We start from the raw sequence: 20,476 nt of genomic DNA, 5'->3' as shown, positions 1-20,476 counted from the left end.
CAACAGAGGCCCTTCTTGGGGGTGATCCCGTGGGACCCTGGCACAGGACCGAGAGCCCATGCATGTGCAGAAGAGCTCCAGGGCATCGTGTCTATATACACTAGGGTAGCCAGAAAGGTGCTACTTAACAAGCCCCAACGTGGGGCTTAAACTCACAATCCCGCAATCAAAAGTCCACACTTGCGAGCGAGGGGCCAGGTGCCCCGTTCCAAGGGGCAGCTACTGGCAGCTTGGGTTTGAGCCTCTGAAGGAGGGAAACTGCCCCTCCCCCCCCCACACACAGAGGTTCTGAGATGCAATGGCTACAACGGCAGTTCCCCAGCTCAGTTCCCCAGCGCACACTGAGCCGGCGGCGAGCCCCTGTGCATCTGTCCCTCCCTGGGCCCCGCCCCCAGAGAGCGGCATGCGGCTGAGCTGTTACAAAGGCGTTTAGTTTATTCTCCTCATCAGTGTCACTGATATTCTCATGGTTCACATTTCCCAGTGCGGCTCCTCTCCTTACAGTAGTTAATGTGCAATCTCACTTACGGGCCCGGGGAGTGGGGGGTCGGCCCAGGGCGGGGAGGCCGTTGGCACTTCACACGGACAGGGCGGGCGGTCTGTCCTGCGTGAAAGAGGCGGGTGAGTGGGCGGCCAGGGGAGGTGAAGGGGGGGCCCCCACAGTCTCTCTTTTTTTTTTTTGCGTTGGTTGGTGATTCTCCATTCGTGCTCCTCCCTGGGCTGCCCGGGGTTGGGGGGACCATGCAGCTCAGAGCAGGGCAGGGCAGGGGTGGGGAGAGAAGGAAAAGCAGCAGGCCGCCCAGGAGGTGGGGAGGGCAGGGCGGGAGGGACGCAGGGGTGGCTCCTGGGGTAAGGCACAACCCTGTCTTTGGCTCTCCTGGTGAGGAGTTTCCTCCCCTGCACCCCTGCCCACCCCCCCTCCCCTCCCTTCCCCCCCAACACAGTCCCCGGGGCCAGGGGCACCTCCTGGGGTCCCTGAAATGAGGGGGCTCTCCCACCCAACCCAGTGCTGCAGGGGCTCGGAGGAGGGACACGGGCAAGCCCCACCCGGGGACAAGGCAGGGAGGGGCTGGGCAGGGGCCTATCCAGGACAAAGGGCTAGGGAGGGAGAAGACCCCAGTCCCAGAGAGCTGGCCCCTGCTAAGGCCTGGAAGGAGGGCAGCGCCTAGGACTCCTTCCTTGTGGGGTCTGGCTGGAGCCCCAGCCGGCCCCTCGGCCTTGGCCGGCCCGGCAGCTTGCCAAGTGACCAGGATATTGTGCTTTGGGATCGATGCTGGGGTAGGATGTCAAGGCCAGGACAAGGGTGTGGGGGAGGTGCGACTAAGGTGCTTGTGCTTTAGCTGGGGCGTCGACTCCCCCCATACACTGGGCCGGCTGAGGGCTAAGGTGCGGGGGCCAGGCCAGGAAAGCAGGGTGCCAGGACACTGGCCAGACCAGACACCCCCACATCCCCACAACAAGATGTCAGGAGCGACCCCCTTGCAGATCGGTGGGGGCTCCTGGGTGGTGAGGGAGGGCTCCAAGTCAGATTCCAAGGGTCCAGTCAGGGCTGGCCGCCACCCCCCTCTCCCCACCTCCTACAATCCCCCTGCCTCTGGAAAGGCCGCTGGGAGCAATGGGAGGAATGGGCCGGTCAGATCTGGGAAGAAACGAGAGGCAGTGGGGACAGGGCTGGAGAGGAAAAGGTGAAAATTGTGAAAAAAAGGACACCCAGTGTGGGGGAACAGGGAGTAAAAAAAAAAAAGGAACCCTCCAAAGTTCACATGTAAAATTAAAAAAAAAAAAAAAAAAAAATCCCTCGCACTGGGCGAGGATAGAAAGAGGAATGGTTAGAGAAAATTCTGCAAACTGCTAAACAATGGAAGCGGGCCCTGCCTTGTCCCCAGAAGCTGGGCTCAGCCAACAGGCTAAGGCCAGGGCCACCCCTCAAATGGAACCCCGCTGGGGAGCAGCGGAGCAAGGGGGTCCTGGTCAGACCCACAGAGCCCAAGCAGAGGCCTGGCCGAGTCCCAGCCTCAGAACTGCGCACCCACACTCCATACACACGCACGCATTCACCCTGCCCCCAGCCCCCACCACGTTCTGCCTGTCACGTCCCCCAGGACCGAAGGGGACATCAGACACAGTCCTGTTGGTTTGAAAAATAAAAGGAATCTTATACTTCAATATTTCATTAGCTAAAAAAATGCTTTAAAAATTATGTACAGGGGCTGGGGCCGGGGACTGGGGTGGGGGAGGGGGGCAAGGGCAGCAGCCCCCCAGCCTGCTCCCCTGACTTCCAGCCCTGGCCCTACTGCCTCTCATATCTTCATTTGTTTAAAAGCAAAAACGTCTACACACACACACACACACACACACACGCGTGCGCGTGCACACACGCACACACTTCTGTGAGCCCAGGAAACCTCTCATTCTATTCGCAGAGACCCCTGGCCTGCCTCCAAGAGCCCCCCACTTAGGACCTGCCCCTCTCAGGCCCCAGGGGACAGATGGGGGCAATAGAGGTGGGCGCAGGGTTGGGGGGGGGGGAGAAGGGCGCCGGGCCCGCCACCGCCCACCACCTTAGGTCAATGGTGGAGTTCCTCTGAGCCTGGGTTCCCTCAGCTGTGAAATGGGCAGTCCCCTCCGCCTCGCCTACCCCAGCCCCCAGGTGCAGGGACAGACGAGGGAGTCAGGAAGGCGCTTTTGGAAACATGGAAGCACTGGGAGGTGGTGGCAGGAGGGGTCCTGAGAACCCTGGGGCCCCGGGCCTGGGGAAGGGGCCTTCCTGAGCCCCCCAGGCCGGCCCCTCCCCATACCTGGCCTGGTGAGTGGAGAGACCACTGCTGGAGGTTAGGGGAGGGGGAGCGCAGGCTCCCCAGCGGTGCCCGAGCATGCTAGAGAGGCAGCGCAGAGCTCGCACCGGCTGCCGCCCTCTCCTAGCCCACTCGGATGGTGGCCGGAGGGTGGGATGAGGAGGCAGAGGGGCTGGGAGCATGCAGCGCCCCCCGCGGGTCCTGGGGAGGGACAGACAGTAGCTCGTGACCAAGATGGTGGGGGGGTGTGATGGGGCGGATGGGGGGAGTGTGACGGCCCCGCGGGGAGGGTCCGGTGGTAGTTACTGGAGGGCCTCAGCCGAGGGGCCGGCCTCGCCGTCGTGGCTGGCCGTCTCGAAGCTGTGCTCCACGCCCATCATGTCCGGCTCTATCTTGCCCGTGTCGCTGATGAAGGTGGTGTAGGCGTCACCCTCGGCCATGAGCACCTTGAGCTTGGGGATCCAGCTCTTCCGCACGACACGGCGGGCATTGGTGCACATGTCAGCTGCGATGGCGTTCATCTCGCTCTCCTTGAAGTTGGGAGCGAAGTTCTGGCAGTAGTCTGTGAGGGCGGAGCGCACGGCTCAGGCAGAGCGCGGCACTGGCCTCTGACACGGACAACACTCAGCCACGTTGCACCTTAATCCCCCCCCACATGCATGTGGCACCTCTGAACCCCCCCTTCTGAGGTAAGAGAATGGAGGCCCCACAAGCCAGGACGCTAAACCGTACCAGTTGGCCCCATGCCTGAGATCGGCCAGGTGTGGGGTCAGAGAGGGTGCCCCAGTGCTCTTGAAAAACCTGGGTCATTTGCCAGAATTTAGGAATGGGGAGATTCCAGGTAAAAACCTAGACTTCTCTCCTGAACACGGCTGGAAAGGCTGCTTCATCGCTCCCATGACTACCCAAGGACCCTTCCCCTGCCCCCCACCATCTGACACAGGCTTACCTTCAGTGTCCACCCGCCCCTCCCCCAACAGCCCCTGCAACTGTGAAGAAATCTGTAACCCATCCCAATCCTCTTCCTAACAAGTTCAGACTCAGCCTCAGAATCCTTCTTAACACCAATCCCCACCCATCAGGGTCAACAGCGAAGAGGACCACCTGCCTGCCCCAGACCCCACCCCAGCCTGACTCCAGAAGGCCAGACACTCACATTTGACAGCATGAAGGACACGACTGTCCAGCGGTTTGCGACTGGGGTTGTTGGAGGAAGAGCGGATGCCGGTGCCACAGCTGTTAGCCAGCGTGTTCCTGAGGTGGGGAGCATGGGTGTAGGATGGAGTCAGGCCCTCTGCAGTGGGGGGCGGGGACAGCCATCCTCCCCTCCATCTGGGCTCTGTGAGGGCCTCACCGGTCAAAGAAGGAAGCCAGGAGGCGCCGCAGCAGGACCTTGTGCCGCGTGCCCGCGCTGACGTGGCAGTTCATGAGCTGCGCCCTCGTGATGTACACATTGGTGCCTAGAGTGGGGAGCAGGAGGGTGGCCGGGGGGCCCCAGACTGCCCCGTTCCCCACTTGGCCAAGCCCTGGCCTGGGCCTGGCCAAGATGCCCCCTGACAACTCGCCCCGGCATGGCCTGGTCAGCGATCAGGAAAGGCCAGCTGGTGGTGCCACTGTCCACGGGGCACCTACAGCATGCCGAGCCCGCTCGCGCTCGCATGGCTTCTGCCCACACAGCCACCTGGGCACCAGAAAGAACAGGCAGTGGAAGCTCACACCAAGGCAACCTGACACCAAGAGCCAAGATTCTTAACCACCGTGTTAGTCAACCCTCCAACGGCCCCACGGAGCCGCTCATCAGCCCGTGTGGCCAACAGTGCCAGTCAACGCTCATACCAGCCTCTGGTGTGGAAACCTGGAGGCCAGTCTCGGGTACATATAATGCAAAGGGGGGTCAGCTGCCCTAGGGCAGAGCAAGTGGTAGCAGGGGTGGGGTCGGACCCCAAGTCCAGCTCCTAACCACCATCCCACAAGCCACTAGCTCAGAGGACACAGAGGCCTGGGGTGAAACAGGGAATCTGGGGAGGAAGTGATGCCGGCCCACCTGTCACCAGCTCCAGCTTCTCGGAGGGGTCACCCTCATCGTAGAGCTTGGGGTGACAGCGGTTGCCAATCTGGTTGATGAGCTCAGCCGGGAGAGACGCCAGGTCCTGCCGCACCCGGATGCGATTCCGGGACTCAGGGGCCACCTGCTCAGGGAGGGCCTCCACCTTCTCGGCTTTGGGGGCAGAGAGCAGCATGTGTTGCGGAAGGGGGCTGGCTGCGGGGGGGAGGGGTGTAGGGGCAGGGCAGGGGTGGGGTGGGCAGGGCAGGCGCCTCACCTGTCTGGCCGACATTCATCATGCTGTACATGGTGTACATGTTACAGATCTGCCGGTACTGCTCGTCCGTGCCCTCCTCGCCAGCATCCTCCTCCTCGTCCTCCTCGTTGTGGTAGGAGCCAGGGCTGTCGCTGGTGTAGGCGCTTGAGGTGCCCGGGCTGGTCCGCTCTGACGTGCTGGGCCCGCTCACCACGCCCCCTGCTGCTGCTGCTGCTGCCGCTGTGGCCGCCGCCCCCCCCGCTGGCTGCCCAGTGCTAGCCCCTGCAGCCGCTGCCACCGCCACCCCGGCTGGCTGCGCCGCTGCCACCACTGGGGCCTGCTGGGGTGGCCGGTTGGCAGCCAGGTCCGGCGTGGAGAACTTGGCCATCTTGCGGCTGCCATTGCCACCGCCACTGCTGCCGCTGTCCCACAGCCGCTTGGCCACCGGCGTGCACTGCACGGAGTCCGACTCCTGCTGCTCCGTCTTGACGCGGGACACAAGGGGCAGCGGGGTGCCACAGGCCGGCCAGCTGGATGTCTGGGCCACAGGGCTCTGGGGCTCGGATGACGGGGCCTCCTCGGCGTGCAGGCCCTGCGAGTCGCAGCTGGGGGAGCTCACCTTGAGGAAGAACTCAGTGCCCTTCTCCATGATCTCCTGGATCTGTAGGAAGCCGGCCGTGTACATGAGCAGGAACTGGTCACCCACATTCATGCTCAACCGGCCCGTGTAGCAGAAGCTGAGGATCCGCTGGAAGGACTGGGGTTGCACGGCGGCCGGCAGCTCCACCACCGCGCTCCGGCTGCTGTTGAACAGGTCCCGGAAGTAGGAGCTGCTGGCGGCCAGCACCGCCCGGTGGGCTTTAAAGGCATGGCCCTTGACCACCACAGACACGTCACAGTACAGGCCCTGTAGCCGCTGCTCATTCAGACACTCCAGAATGCTGTTACCGAAGTTCGGGATCTCCATCTGCAGGGTCTGGGCCATGGCGGCAGCTGCACAGGGGACAGGGACAGAGAGACAGAGGGATGGGGTCAGGCAGCACACTCAGTGCCCCCCCGCCACTCACGAAGCTCACGTGCGGCAGGGAGACACGTGGGAGCAGACATCCACATGGTGGGATTTGCCGTGGTGGGGAGATCTGCCGGCAGCCACCCACGCCCTTGGTCCCAGCACAGAATTGCCTCTGTGACAGACTGTCCAATCAGGCATGGCAGCTCCAGGGCCGGGTGGCCACAGCAGCCCCTTCCAGTGGGGGTGTGGGGGCAAAAGCGTACTTACACATGTGTGTTTGAATACTAAGTGAGTCAACACAGTGAGAACTCTGTGAGTGTTAGCCATCGCTAGCACAGCACACACGGGGGAACTCTGAAGGGGACTGGCATCGGGGTCTTCGCACCGTGGCCGCAGTGCTGAGGACATGACCCCCGATCACGTTGGCTGAAGGACTAAGGGAGCACTCAGGGAACTCTGAGGCTGCACGAGGACAGTACCCGTCGGCAGGGAAATGCAAATGCAAACCACAAGGAAACACCATTTCGTACCAGCTAGGCTGGAGAGAATCAAAAAGACAGACAACAAGTGTTGGCAAGGAGGAGATCGGAAGCCTCCTACACTGCGGCTGGGAATGTAAAATGGTGCAGTTGCTATGGAAAACAGTCTGGCAGGTCCTCAAGTGATTAAACACGAAATTATCATATGACCCAGCAATTCCATTCCTCAGAATTATACCCAGGAGAAACGAACACCTGTACCCACAGAAACACCTGTACGTGAGTGTCTATGGAACCACTCGCAAGCGCCAGAAAGATGGGAACCCAAATGACCGTCAACTGATGAATGGCTTAAAACAAACAAACAAAACAAACAAAAAAACCCCAAAAAACCCATGGTCTGGTCATATGATGGAATATTATTCACCCATATAAAGGAACGAAGCACTGATACACACCATTCTATGGGCAAACCTTGAAAACATGCTAAAGCAAGAAGATGGACACAAGAACTGTGTATTATACGATCCCGTTTATGTAAGATGTCCAAAACAGGCAAATCCGGAGCCAAAAAAAGCAGGCTAGTGGCTGCCAGGGGCTAGGTGGGGTGTGGGGTGGCGAGCAGAAGGATGCGGGCATTTCTTCTGGCCGTAACTTAAAATGGTCTAAAATTGTGGTCACGTGCACACAACTCTGGATAATCGATCTTCAAACACCACAGGCTGGAACTGTGTGGGTCCACTTATACACAGAATTTTTTTCAATAGTACAGGACTGCAAATGCTATTTTCTCTTCCTTATGATTTTCTCCCCCCTCCCCTTTTCTTTAAAGAAATTTCTACACCCAAGGCGGGGCTCAGACTCACAACTCCAGGATCTAGAGTCGCCTGCTCTACTGACTGAACCCGCCAGCAAATCTTATTATTTTCTTAGTAACATTTTTTTCTCTAGCTTAATCACACAGAACACATACAAGATACAAAATATGTGTTAACGGTTATCAGTAAGGCTTCTGATCAAAAGTAGGCTGTTAAATTCGGGGTGGGGGGGGGACTTGAAAGTTGTACATGCACTTTTGACTTTGTGTGCGCACTGGTGGGAGGCGTTAGTACCCCTAACCCACTCGTCATTCAAGGGTCAACTGTACTGAAAACCATTCAACTATATGCCTTCAATGGAGACCGTGCTACGTGCAACTCAATAAAGCCAAGGAAAGAGAAAAGAAAGAATCCACACTTGCCATGAATGCTGTGGTTCCTTTGAATTTTGAACCTAGTGAGCCTACTGCTTATTTACAAAAATAGATAATATTGGGGCGCCCGGGTGGCTCAGTGGGTTAAAGCCTTTGCCTTTGGCTCAGGTCATGATCCCGGGGGTCCTGGGATTGAGCCCCACATCGGGGTCTCTGCTCTGTGAGGAGCCTGCTTCCCCTTCTCTCTCTGTCTGCCTCTCTGCCTACTTGTGATCTCTGTCTGTCAAAATAAATAAATAAAATCTTCTAAAAAAAAGATAATATTTCCATGCTCAGAACAGAATCTGCTTGGGATTCTCTCTCCTTTCCCCCCTCCCCCACTCTCCCTTTCTCTAAAATACACAAGAATAAAATTAATCTTTAAAGGAAAAAAAAAAAAAAAGGAGGGATGTCTGAGTAGCTCAGTCAGTTAAGCATCTGCCTTTGGATCAGGTCACAATCTCAGGGTCCTGGGATGGGCCCCATGTCAGGCTCCCTGCTCAGTGGGGAGAGCCTGCTTCTCCCTCTCCCTCTGGAAGCCACTCCCCCTGCTTGTGCTCTCTGTCAAATAAGTTAAAAAAAAAATAATAATTTTTTTAAAAATAAAAATAAACTAAAAAAATAAAAAGGAACTGTCCGTGACCGTGCGCAGTGAGTGCAGACACCTGTCAAATGTGAACTTCTGCTTCACAGCCTATTCCATCACTGCACATTCCAGCACATTCCAATCCAGAACTGGGCATGTCCAATAGTCTGAGTGCCCTCATAAAAGGGCTCTAAAGGACAATGTGGCTTTACGACTGTACCCATGGTAAAAGTAAGTCCCCTGCAGTTCTATAAAATACAGGAGGCAGTGGTCCTGAATGGGCAGGATGGGTATGAGAAGAGTCGGGCTGGTGAGGAGAAAGGAGGAAAGCATGTGTGCAAAGGCCCTGGGGCAGGTACCAACTAGAGACCCCAGCTGTTTCCCCTCATTCCCAGATTAGCTTTCACGCGTCTTTCACATTTTCCACTCACTATTGAGTCCCTCCTGAGCCGCCTCCACAGGCTGAACACTGGGACACAGGGGCCCTACCTGGTACCACTGAACTCAAAATTATGCTGCACAGACTGATAGGCAAGTGCTGGCTCCAGAATCAACTCCCTCCTGGGAGCATGAACTCCAAACCTCTACTTCTCCATTTGGAAACAAATGTTGCTAAGACCAACCCTACCACACAAATTCAGGCTGTCCTCTCGAACTTGCTGCATGTGGTGGAACCCTGAGAGAGACACCAGCAAGCCCCACCCCTCCCAGCACCCATGCTTCCAAAGAGCTGACCGGTGCCGGCAGGAAGTTCTCTGAACCCTCTTAGCAAACCTATGGGGCCAATTTCATACTCCCAGTTCTCAGATGGGAAAACTGAGGCCACAGGGAAGCCAAGAACTGTTCCAAGGGTCACTGGTAAGTAAGTAATACGGACAAGAGTCTGTGTAGGCACTGAAACTTGTGATTTCCCTTGGGTATGCCCTTTGCCTCCTTGTCATCATCAAAATCACGGTCACTGCCAGAAAAAACAATTTAGGGTCAACAGGGTCTAGGCGGAGACAGGGACTCTCCCATCAGAAGACAGCACACTTCTTTCAAGGGCTCAAACTCAGTGCCAGGTGGGCTCGGAGCTGACCCTGTGTGTGGAGACAGGAGAAACTGAGGCACTAAGATAAGGCAAAGGACAGAATCCAGAGAGTCTGCTCCAGGGGACTCGCAGCCCCAACCCAACTCCCAGGGCTGCCAAAATGAAGCTACTCCAGGTACTGGAGCCCAAGTGACCAGAGTCAAGGAAGTCAAGGGAAAGGTTAGCTCCCATCCCTGAAAGAGACCTCTAGACCCCTCAAGCTTGGAAAGCTCATACCGGAAGGGGGAGGACCAAGGCAGGAGAGGCCAGCAGTGGAGTCAGAGCAAACCCCTACACCACACCTTGTTTCAGATGCCAATTCGTCCCCTCTGTGCCTTGGTTTGTTCATCTGTAAAATGGGGACTCATTTAACCAATCCACCCCGATAAACCACAAGGCACGGGGGACAAGCTCTAAAGAAGACTGGCTGTCCCCACATGCTGAGGTCTGGGGGGAGACACAGGGAGTGATACAACCAGGAAGAGTGTGTCCCTGAGGGGCGGACTGGGAGTGAGGCGCAGCCTGGAGATTCCCAGGAGGCCGGTGTTGGCTTGAGGCTGGGAGTACAGGGGCAACGGGGCTGCTGGGAAGGGTATGGACAGGGGGTGCCTGGCCTGGTGAGGACAAATGTTTCTGAGGGAGCAGGGGGGAGCCTGAAGCAAGGGAGGTGCAGGCCCAGACCATCCTGGGGAAAATTCGCAGGAGCAGTGTGGAGAACGGAAACAGGTGAGACGCTGAGGGCTGGGCTAGTGGTGGGGGCAGGCAGCGGTGGCAGGGACGGGGAGAGAGAGAGAGAACGCTCAGATCTGTGAGTGCGTGGCTAAGAGGGGGCACCACGATAGGAATAAATGACTCCAGGGGCACCTGGGTGTCTCAGTTTTTAGGCGTCTGCCTTCGGCTGGGGTTACGATCCCCGGGTCCTAGGACGGACTCCCTGCTTACTGAGCCTGTTTTTCCCTGTCCCTCTGCTCCCCATGCTTGTGCGCTGTCAGAAAAACAAATAAATAAAAACTCTTCGGGCGGGGAGAGCGCAGTGGAAATAAACGACTCCAATTTGGGACCCAGCAGCTGGTGGGGGCTGCAGGGGGCACTCTGAGGAGTGCTCCCAGCTGTGGTCTTCATGCCAGGTGCTGCTGCAGGAGCTGTCCTTGGGGTTCCCTCGGGGGGGGGGCGGGTGCTAGTACTGCCCCACTAGATAGGTGGGGGCCGACAGCCAGCCTGCAGGGCCTGGCCCCTCACTGGGAAACTGGCACAGGCTGGCCACTCAGAGCAAGCTCAGCCGCAGGAACACTGATGTCCCTGTGGTAACAGGAGGGAACATGCACAGGAAGGGGCCCCCGAGGGCAACAGCCACTCCACATTCAGGCTGGGATCCCCCAAGCCTTGTGAACCCCAGTCTCAGAGCCCAGCACCCAGGGCTTTGAAGCCTTTGGGAGGGGGAGGGAGACAACTGGTACAAAGAACTCAACCAGTCAGTGCTGAGGAACCCCCCGCCCTGCCCCCACAACAGTGCAGGGGAGTGGGGTGGCAGGTTTTGAGTTGCAGAAACCCTGCACGGCCCTGCTGCCCCTCCAAGGACAGGGGAAAGCAAGGCCTTGGCTGGTTTCAGAAGCACAGTGACAGGCCACCCCCAGGTTCCCCACCTTGCGCTCATCCCTGGGCAACTACCCCAATCCGGTCCTCTGGACTCCGAAGGAACAGCTGACCTGACTCTGCGTGAAGCCCCTATCCCACACCAGCCCGGGGTGGGGGGATGGGGGGCAGGGAGACGACGACCACGGAGCCCTCAGGGGCTCCCAGAAAAAGCAGGTCTAAAGTACCAGGTACCTGGCCTGGGTCAGGGTCACCTGCTACTGATGGAGCCAAGAGTTGGGGGTCTCTAAAGCATCCTACAATTCCGTGCCCAGCAAGCAACTGCACGGCTCTCCCACCCCAGCCAGGCCTTTGGCCAAGCTGTGCACGCTGCCCGGAGTCCCCTTTGCTCTCACTGCCCACATCCTCCTCTTCCACCCTCCGTCCCCCCGGCTCTGAGAATTCTCAAGACTAGAGACACCCCCCTCTGCACGCTCTCCCCACGGCCCATCCAGAGCCCTTATGCTTACCTCTGAGAACACTGAAACGCACTGGATTACAGACTCCCTTAGGGCACACCACCATTCAAATCCTCTCTCCTCAGAAGCTGGCATATTTGCCTGCCCATCTTCTGGGGTCCTCAGACCCCCCAAGGGAAGGAGCAGCAGCCAGTCCTAAAAAGGGCCGAGTGGGCCCTCCTAGCATCGTTAGTGTCCTGGTCACAAATATAAGCAGGTCTCCCAGTGCGATGCAAGGGCCCAGCACACGGTTTCCATGACCTCCCAAGTCACTCAACAAATATTTGCCAAGCGCCTGCCTGGGGGCATGAAGAGCCTGGGAGCCTGGGGTACGCCAGGACTGAGACAAGGCCAGCCTCCCAGGGCTCACAGTCCCATGGGGAACGTGGCCATACATTCAGAGTCACACAGATCAACGTGCTGCATACCTGGGCCTCTGACTGTGCCCAGAAGAGGTGACATTAGAGCTGGTATCTGGCGGGGGTCGGGGGACGGGCGAGGGAGCAGATCTAACCAGGCAGTGGTAGACTGGGAGCGCAGCCCTCAGTGTACTGGGAAGTTGTGCAGAGCCCTGAGGGAGAAGCAGCCATGGTCCTTCCAGAAACTGAAGGTAAATAAAAGTGGACACTGAGCTCTATCCTTGGTCAACCTCTCTCCTCCCAGGGATCAAACCCAGACTCAGGGCCCTGCTCTGGACCAACCTGTGCCCCTCACCCCGATGCATATGTTGAAATGCTAACCCCCAATGTGTCTGTTATTTGGAAATACAGTCTTTAGGTGGTAATTAAGATTAAACAAGGACATAAAAGTGGGGCCCTCGTCTGCTGGGACTGATGTCCATAGAGAAGAGAGACATTTCTCTCTCTGTGAGCATGCGCACCAAGGCCCTCTGGACCTGATCTCGGGCCTCCAGCCCTGACAACCTTGAACAGTGTCTGTTGCCTGAGCCATCCCGTCTATGGGGTTTCTGTCATGGCAGGCGGACTCGAGAGAGGCTGGAAGTTCCATCCACTCACGTCCAACTCCCCCACGGAGCCCCGGACCTGGACTGCCTGTGGATGTCCTAGATACCAACTCTGCCCCGGTCCGGCAGCCGTAGCTTACAGCAGCTCCAGCCCTCCTTGCTCGGGGCAAGACCCTCAGACTCGACCCCAAACTCTTTTAAAACCAGTTTTCACCGCCGGTTCTTAGACTTCCTAGCACACTGTCCTCGACACGGCCACGGCTCTTCATGTCCTCCCAAGCCATAACCTGGCTCGAGCTTCCCAAGACAAGCTCTCCCAACCCCGACCCTGCGCTTCTCTGGCTTGACCTTTCCTCGCTGGCACTTCCCACCGTCCAGCTACCCAGGTGTCTTCAGCTTTGTGTCACCTCCACCTGCGCCTGCCTCTCTGGTTCACACTGTGGTGACTGCTACCCCTAGACGAGATCGGCACACAACGGGTGCTTAATAGTTGTTTGCGGAATGAAGAATTACTGCAGTTACTACCAACCTCACTCCCTGTTTGGTTCCACTTTAATGTGACTCCAACAGTGGGCCTCAGCAGAGGTCTCTGAGCTTGGCCTGGAGTGCCATCCACACCACGGGGGGAATCCTCAGGGCCAGCGTGGAGGGGGCTGTGCAGACGGGTGCCCTCCTCTGGTGGCCGCACCAGCTGGGCGGCCTGCAGTCAGGGTCCTGCTCTGGGCTCAGCATGGATTCCCATCAATTGCTCACACTACTGTGGGATCACGCTGGGGACGGCAGGCTTGAACCGGAAGTGCTTTGTGTGGCTGGGTGATTCCTAGGAGTGGGGGTGGAAACTGCCAGTGGTTTGGAGAGGGAGCCCCACATTCCCGGGGCAACAGAAGCTAGCGGTACAGGTGTCTGCCACCGCCACATACCACCCTTCCCACTGACCTTCCAGGGAACCAGTGAGCTGCCCGGGGACATGCAAGCCAATTAAGGGAAACCACCAACCCCAGCAGAAGGACCAAAAGCCCTTGGGAAGCCCCCCACTCCTTCATGTAGCTCAGCATGAGGTCAGAGTAAAGGAGGGGGTGGGGGACACACCCCCCAAGGAGCCTTCCTGGCCCAGAGCCATTTGGACCCTCTCTAGAAGCTGAAAGAGAAGGCAGCTTAAGTAAACATTTGCTAGCGAAGAACAAAGCATTATCTGACTGTACAGATCCCTATGTCGGCATCTTTTTAAAAACTTTTTATGTATTTTTTTGGGGGTAGTATCTACACCCAACGTGGAGCCCGAACTCACGACCCCAAGGTTAAGAGTCCTGAGACTCAGAGTCACATGCTCTTCCAAATGAGCCAGCCAGGGACTGCCCCCTTACAGTTGACATTTTTAAAGTATGTGCTCATTTAATTCATTTAATTCATTCTCTTTTTCTCCAAAAAGCTGCCATTAAATCCACGGCAGGTGACAGGATTGTGACAGGGGGATAGGTAGCAATTAGCATCGCCCCTTCAATGCGTGGCACCTGGCAAGGGCTCCATGACACTTCTCGCTAGTTTCTGAGGTAGAAATGACTCTTCGTGCCATTTTCTGGGTGAGGACAGCAAGGCCCAGGATGGCACTGAGGTAGTGTCTGGCTCTTCTCCCAGAGTCCGGTGGTAACAGCAGCTGAGGCTTCCTGACCAAGGCCGGCCCATACCCACCTCTCACTCTACATGGTCCCATCACTCCCCAAGGCGTGCAGCCACTGTGACCAGACCCATTTTGTGGATGGGAAAACTGGGGCGCAAAGAGGCCAGAGTCAAGAAGGGAAGCCAAGACAGGCCAACGTGAGATGGGGCTCTTTGTCCTCACTGGATGTGTCCTCCCCAGAAATGGGGTGTTGGGTGCCCTCTGAGGGCCAGACAGGGTGCTGGTCCTTCTGCTGCTCTGGGAGAGGCCTTCTCCTCCGCCCAGCCTCCCGCAGCCACTCTCCGCCCTTCCTCCCCGCCCTGCCACCTCCCTGGAACCAGCAGTCCAGCCCAGTGCTTCTCCCTCTCGCCGCCCACTCTCTTGCAGCCCTGGGGAATCTGGCCTCTGTCTGCAGCAGCTCCTCAGAGAAGGAGATGGGCAGCAGCCCTCCCCCTCCCCACTGGCCCACCTTCCTGAGTTAACACCCTAATCCCCGCCTGAACCTTCAGACTTGAAGGACCCGGTGGCAACAGCCACACCAAGGGTGGTGAAGGGAGCATCAAGCGTGAAGGCCCCGAGGGGACACCTGCGCAGCCCAGGAAGGAGGCTGGCAGGGCTGCTGGGCACGTGGCTGCTGGGCTGGGGCTTGTTGACAGGTGCTGGGAGACCATGCCAGGGCCTCTCGGCAGGGCTTGAGAATCCGAATCCTTTTATCTTACCTGAAATTCAAAGCTTCCTGCTTAAAATTGTGCTCCCCTTCCTCTACACTGACAGAAAACATTCACCCACAGCAGTACGTGCCCCCGACATCAGTGTTCCCAGCTATAAAATGGACTGAATGGCGGCACCTGCCACACAAGGCTGTTTCAAGGATTAAACCAGCAAGCAACACGGATAGACTGATGCTTACCCTGAGACGGGTGCCCAGTAACACCAGCTGTGATTATTAGGTTATGTCCCCTTCTGTTTGCCCCGGAAGCCCCTTACAGTCTCAGGCAGCAGCAGAGACATCCTACACCACTTGCTGGCTCCCGGAACCTCATGCCATTTCGTGATAAATCGGGCAGTACTTCCTGGGGGCTCCCCGCCCAGTGCCTTCCCAGTATCATCCAACATCCTGGACACCAAACTCTGCGTTCCTCCTGGTAACAACATAACAAGGATCCCCTGACCTTGGCCCTGCAGCCACTGGGACTGAGCATTCCTTGGGGAGGGGAACCGCCCTGTACATTTTTTATGCTGCCGAATGGCATCCCTGGGCTCTACACCCACCAGAGGCCAGGACCAGCCCCAGCTGTGACAAATAAAAATGTTTCCAGACATTCCCCAAGCATCCCTTAATAGGAGGTAGAATCATCCCTGATTGAGAACCACTTCGGCAAACGTATGCCTGCCGGTCCCCACTATCAGAGGAGGAAATGGGAGATGCCAAGGTTACAACCTAGGCCCAGGGAGTCAGGGCCGAGCAAGCGGTGCTAATGGTGGGAGCAGACTGCCCATTAATACCATGTTTGCTCACCTTTACCCAACCCCTGCTTAGTTCAGAAAACAGAGTCGCTGTCCTCACAGAGGGCTCTCTCAGATCTCTCCAAGGATGCTGAGGCCTTCACCGAAGGAGGCAGCACAGCACAGAGATGGGACGGCGACCACAGCCAAACACTGAGCCCAGTCTGCAACCACTACAAGACAGGTCCCACTTCACAGCCTCTGCAGCTGCAAAGTCTCTCCGGGGGAAGATGGAGGGATGGCATTCTCAGTCAGGAGACCCAGCAGCAGAGGCAGGAGATGGGCCTGCACGCTCCTGCCAGGCACAACAGACCCCAAAGGCCTGGGGCAGGGCGGAAGCGATCAGGGCGATGAGGAGCAGGAAGGACCCGAGACAGGGAACAAAGGCTGTTCAAGCACCGCCGACCTGTCTTCAAGCCTGGGAAAGAGGTTCATCGTCGCCTCCAACACAGGCTCCCTTCTCCATCACTCGCTCTGGCACCGAACCTGATGCACTCCGAGTCAGACCTGGCTGGAGCAACCCCCCCACAGGTTCTCCAAGACCGACAGAAATTCAGCCGTCCTCACAGCCTGGCTCAGGCCCCAGACTTTAAAAAGCCTGGATGCAGGCCAAGGGGTATGGACTTTCATCTAGGGGCAGTGGGGAGATCCAGGAGACCCTGAGACTGGGCGCTTTCCTGAAAATGGCACTAAGGGTCTTCATCTCCACACTAGGGTCACCCCTCACTCCTTCCTTATGAGGACAAGATATTTAGAGAACTTAGCAGAAAGCTGGCACAGGCTCAATAAAGGCTTTCAATGTGCTGTCCCCTCTGCCCAGAACGTTCGCTCCTCCCTGCCCCAGCTTCCCCCCACCAGGCTGACTCCTTCTTATTCAGGGCTCAGTTCTCCCACAAGCCTTCCCTGACCACCCAATTTGAAATTCTCCATCCCCCTCTCCCCACCAGGATGTTATTCAGGACTGCTCCCTTGGCCCCAGCAGGTAGCCGACACCCTAGGGATAGAAAACTGTCCCACAGGTCCTTTTACTTGTAGTACTTGCTATTCTGGCTTTCTCCGACGCCCCAGGTCTGTGTGCCTCTACATCCTCACAGAAAAGTAGCTCCTGAGTGCCTCCTCTAGCTCTAGACGCAGCTAGCAGCCACAGCCCTCCTCTGCCATCCACACACCCTGGTCAGCAACGCCCCGCCCCAGCCTCTGTGACCAGAGGTAGCCACCCCCCGCCTCAGGACGCACTCCCGAGCCCCAGAAGCCAACCTAGGCCCAACCAAACAGGGAAAAAGCATCTTTAAGTCGGGCTGCAGCCCAGTTCCTCCCCCTCTCAGAGCCAGGAGGCCAGCCAGGGAGAGGAGGAGAGCAGGGCCCAGGTGGGGTCAGTTCTAGAACTACAGGGAGACTGGGGGGGAGGCAAGGAATGAGGGTTACAAACCAGGCCTGGGTAATACCGCTTTACCCAGCAGTCTTTGGCTCTTGTCTCAGGGGCTCAAGATACAAAATCCGTACCCAGGACACGATGGTAACAATTAGCCCAGGGAGAAGGAGAGAAAACTGTGGTGGTCTGACCCAGGACCAAAGAAGGGAAAAGACAACCAGGCAACCAAAGCAAGATGCAGCTCTGGAGCCCGGCCTCATAACTGCCTCCCACTGCAGGCCTACAGTGACCCCTGACTTCCTGGCTCCCAGAAGACCAGGGTGGGGTGGGGGGGCTGTGAAATGAGATGTGACCAAGCCTCTGAGAAAGAAGCTTCTGCTATTCCAGCCCTCTGGGACACACCAGAGTGTGTGGGACACCCCTTTGTCCACAAAGGTACAACCCTATCCCTTGGGATGGGCAAGAGAAAAGGCCTTGGGCACAGAATTCCCACCAGACAATCCAGAACAGTAGGAGTTCCTCCGGTCATGCTCCTCAGAGGCCAGCCCAGGAGACTGTGGGTTTGAGCTGAGTGCCAGTCAATCCTGGTCTGCCAATGTCTAGCTGGGTGACCTGGGACAAGCCACCCGGAGCCCTCACCTTCCTCCTATCAGGGAGACCTAAGCTGACCCAGTGAGCAATCAGTGAGCTCATCCTGGGGCCTGACCCAGGAAGAGCACCCCACAGGCAGAGCCCTGGGGCCAGTAGCCCCAAAGGCCTGGGCCAGGGTGTAAATACTGGTTTTGATCTCCTCAGAGGCCTGCCTTCACCCCATCAGGAGCATCCAAATACAATAAACAGAGCTTTATAGGCTCATCTCTGGGATGCTGGTGCCTGGGAGGCCATGGTATAAGACGGTGCCTGTGAGGTCCCATCCCTTAGGCTTGAGCCCCAAGGCTCTGCTCACAAAAAGTGAAGTATCCCACGATACTCAGGTAAGGGCCGTTGGGTTGCCCCTCTGCAAATACATATGCCCGAGCTAGGTGTTCTGGACTTTCTCAAGCTGCCCACACAAACACCCACCGGGTGGGCCAGCACCTCGGAAAAGCCACCAGAGGCTTGCCCAAAGGGTAGGTCAGAGAGCCAGAGCCTGAGTGGGATGAAGAAAAGAGGAAAAGACCCCAGACCTGGTCCAGAAGTAACACCTGGTGGGGGAAGAGGGGGCATGTGCCTTTTGATCACACTAGTTTCTCGGGACGACCCGATTCGCATTTCGCGGCCACCAGCCCAGCGTAAAGGCGCTGCTTTCCCCCTTTCTCAAAGCTCCTACAGCAGTTCCTCAACCTACCTGATGGCCCCAGTATCTGGCCTCCCCCCGCCCAACACCTCTCCAAGCCCTAACCTCATATGACCCCTGCAAACATCTCTGGGATCTCCTATCAGCCCCCACCCGAACTAACTCCGCCCACACCCACCCTGCCCCACTTCCTGGGCTTCTCCTCAGCCGCCCCCAGGCTTGTAACCTGACCCACCCACCTCCTCCGGCGCCCGGACACTACCTGCGAGTCGGCCCCTCCCCGCCCCCCCTCCGGGCCGTTTCCCTCCGGCCGCGCCACTCTCCCCTCCTCCCCCACTCCGCCGACCCAAAGCCCGACTCCTCCTTCCCCTCCCCCCAACCCCCGGCCTCCCCGGGCGCCTCCTCACTTTTCCTCCTCGGGCCCTCCAACTTCCCAGGCCTCCGGCACCTGCCCCGGCCCAACCTTGCGCCTCCCCATCGCCGAAAGCGAGGTGGGGGGAGGTCTGGGCCCGATCTCACCACCACCCCCAAACCCCACGGCCCGGCCCGGGACTGGACGCTCAAGGCCGCTAGTAAGGGCCGAGCCTCTTCGCACTCGCCGGTCCGGGGACAGTGCAGGTTGCGGACCTGGCTCCTTTTCTGTCGGAGGAGAGCACCCCCAGCTCTCCCCGCTCAGCCCTCAACCGGCCCTCGGATGCCCTCGGGCCGCCCCGGCGAGACGAGGCCGGAACCGGGCCTGGGGCGAGCCGCCTCACCTGCGCCGTGGCCGCGCTCCGGGGGCTCCCGGCGGGCTCCGCAGCGGCGGCTGGGGCCGGGCCTGGGCCCGGGGCGCGCCCCCCTGCGCCGGGGCCTCGGCCTCCGCCTCCGCGGCCTCCGCGGCCTCCGCCTCAGCAGCAGCGGCAGCCGCGGCGGCCATTCATTGTGGGCCAGGCCGCCCCAGCCGAGCGCCGAGCGAGCGCAAGCCGCGCCGCCGCCGCCGCAACCCGGCCGGGGAGGAGCGGCCGCGGCCCCGCCTTCTCCCCGCCCCCCTGCCCCGCCCCCGAGGCGAGGCCAGCTGAGCGCCGAGAGACTCCCTTCCTCCCATCTCCGTTTTCTCCCTCCATCTCCCGTTTTTTCCCCTTCGCCCTTCATGGTTTCCGCGAGTACCTTGGCTTTGCAGGAGAGTTCGACTCCCGACCCTGCCACTTTCTACTTCCGCGACCCTGGACAAGTCTCTCTGCTTTTCGGAACATTCATTTCCTGTAAAACGAAAACAACAATGAATTCTACTTACTGTGCCAGGCACCGTTTTAGACTCTTTATGGGAATTACCTCGTTTAAACTTAACACCAACATTTTTAAGTCGAAATCATTACACACACACACTTTATAGAAAGGGAGGCACAGAGATGAAAAAGACCTGCTCAAGATCACCAGTAGGTACCTGGTGGCATGTGTCAGGAATCAAACTCCGGCTCCAGAATCGACAATAAAAGTTAACGATTTTATGTATATGCCAAGCCAGATTCCGTTCTAGGCATTTAACCTGCACTAACTCGTTTAAAACTCACAACCACCCCCCAGTAGCGAACGTTAAAAACTTCTGTCCATTTTGCAAATCGGCAAACTTAAGCATAGAGAGGGATAAGAACAAGTTGTGAGGCGAGCTGGGACTGAGAGACCCAGGCAGTGCAGACCACTACGCTCTCCTCCTACATCAGTTAGAACCTACCCAGCGGTTACTACGTAAGAGGGGCTGCTTTGCACAGTTTCCAGGCATTCTGTAGTTTGATCTTTGCTCTATATTGGAAGCTAGCATTCTTATTTAGCAGGTAAGGAAAGTGAGGCCCAGAGAGTTTAAGTAACTTCCCAAGACCATGTGGTAGGACTGGGATTCAAACTCAGTAAATCTAGCTTCAGTGAAAGCCTTAATTGTTCCCGCAGAGTGCCCTGAAATAATGTGCTCACAGCACTCAATACACAGAAGCCGATCAGTAGGTGAATTTCTCCGCTTACCGCCCCCTTTCTGAGCCTCACCTTCCTCATCCGTAAAATGGGGCGAATGATGCGTCCCCTCCCGGGGGTGCCGAAGTGATTGAGGTTATCCACACTACTTTCCGAGCGTTCCGCCGTGCATTTTGATCCCGGCCACCCACTGTA

General features: G+C 57.9%; 1 protein-coding gene across 4 annotated transcripts; it reads right to left on the bottom strand.

Moving 5' to 3' along the window:
* Positions 1-413: 413 nt before the first annotated feature.
* NACC1 (nucleus accumbens associated 1) lies at positions 414-20,470 on the bottom strand. 4 transcript variants are annotated; one of them, XM_032312595.1, is made up of 8 exons: positions 20,354-20,470; positions 19,484-19,576; positions 5,117-6,088; positions 4,840-5,013; positions 4,150-4,255; positions 3,952-4,049; positions 3,102-3,357; positions 414-604 (listed from the first exon to the last, which is right to left on the bottom strand). In XM_032312595.1, exons 3-8 carry the CDS (start codon positions 6,078-6,080, stop codon positions 508-510), a joined length of 1,695 nt encoding a protein of 564 aa, XP_032168486.1. In that variant the 5' UTR covers positions 6,081-6,088; positions 19,484-19,576; positions 20,354-20,470; the 3' UTR covers positions 414-507. The 4 variants fall into 4 exon arrangements, with proteins under 4 accessions (XP_032168486.1, XP_032168495.1, XP_032168481.1 ...); XM_032312604.1 differs by lacking the exons at positions 19,484-19,576; positions 20,354-20,470 and adding an exon at positions 19,093-19,299; XM_032312590.1 differs by lacking the exons at positions 19,484-19,576; positions 20,354-20,470 and adding an exon at positions 11,575-13,725.
* Positions 20,471-20,476: the final 6 nt, after the last annotated feature.

The sequence above is a fragment of the Mustela erminea genome, chromosome 1 (assembly GCF_009829155.1).
Source record: "Mustela erminea isolate mMusErm1 chromosome 1, mMusErm1.Pri, whole genome shotgun sequence".
Lineage (NCBI taxonomy): Eukaryota > Metazoa > Chordata > Mammalia > Carnivora > Mustelidae > Mustela > Mustela erminea.
The sequence above is the reverse complement of the archived record's forward strand: the minus strand, read 5'-3'. Positions and strand labels throughout refer to the sequence as shown.

Bases quoted from the DNA above. Each gene is read 5' to 3' on its own strand.
- NACC1 (XM_032312590.1), bottom strand. From the start codon at position 11,629: ATGGTGGTGTGCCCTAAGGGAGTCTGTAATCCAGTGCGTTTCAGTGTT. The intron at 6,089-11,574 runs GTAAGCATAAGG...TCCCCTGTGCAG, and splicing joins GCGTTTCAGTGTTCTCAGAG to CTGCCGCCATGGCCCAGACC. The intron at 4,256-4,839 runs GTGGGCCGGCAT...TCCCCACTCTAG, and splicing joins GAAGCTGGAGCTGGTGACAG to GCACCAATGTGTACATCACG.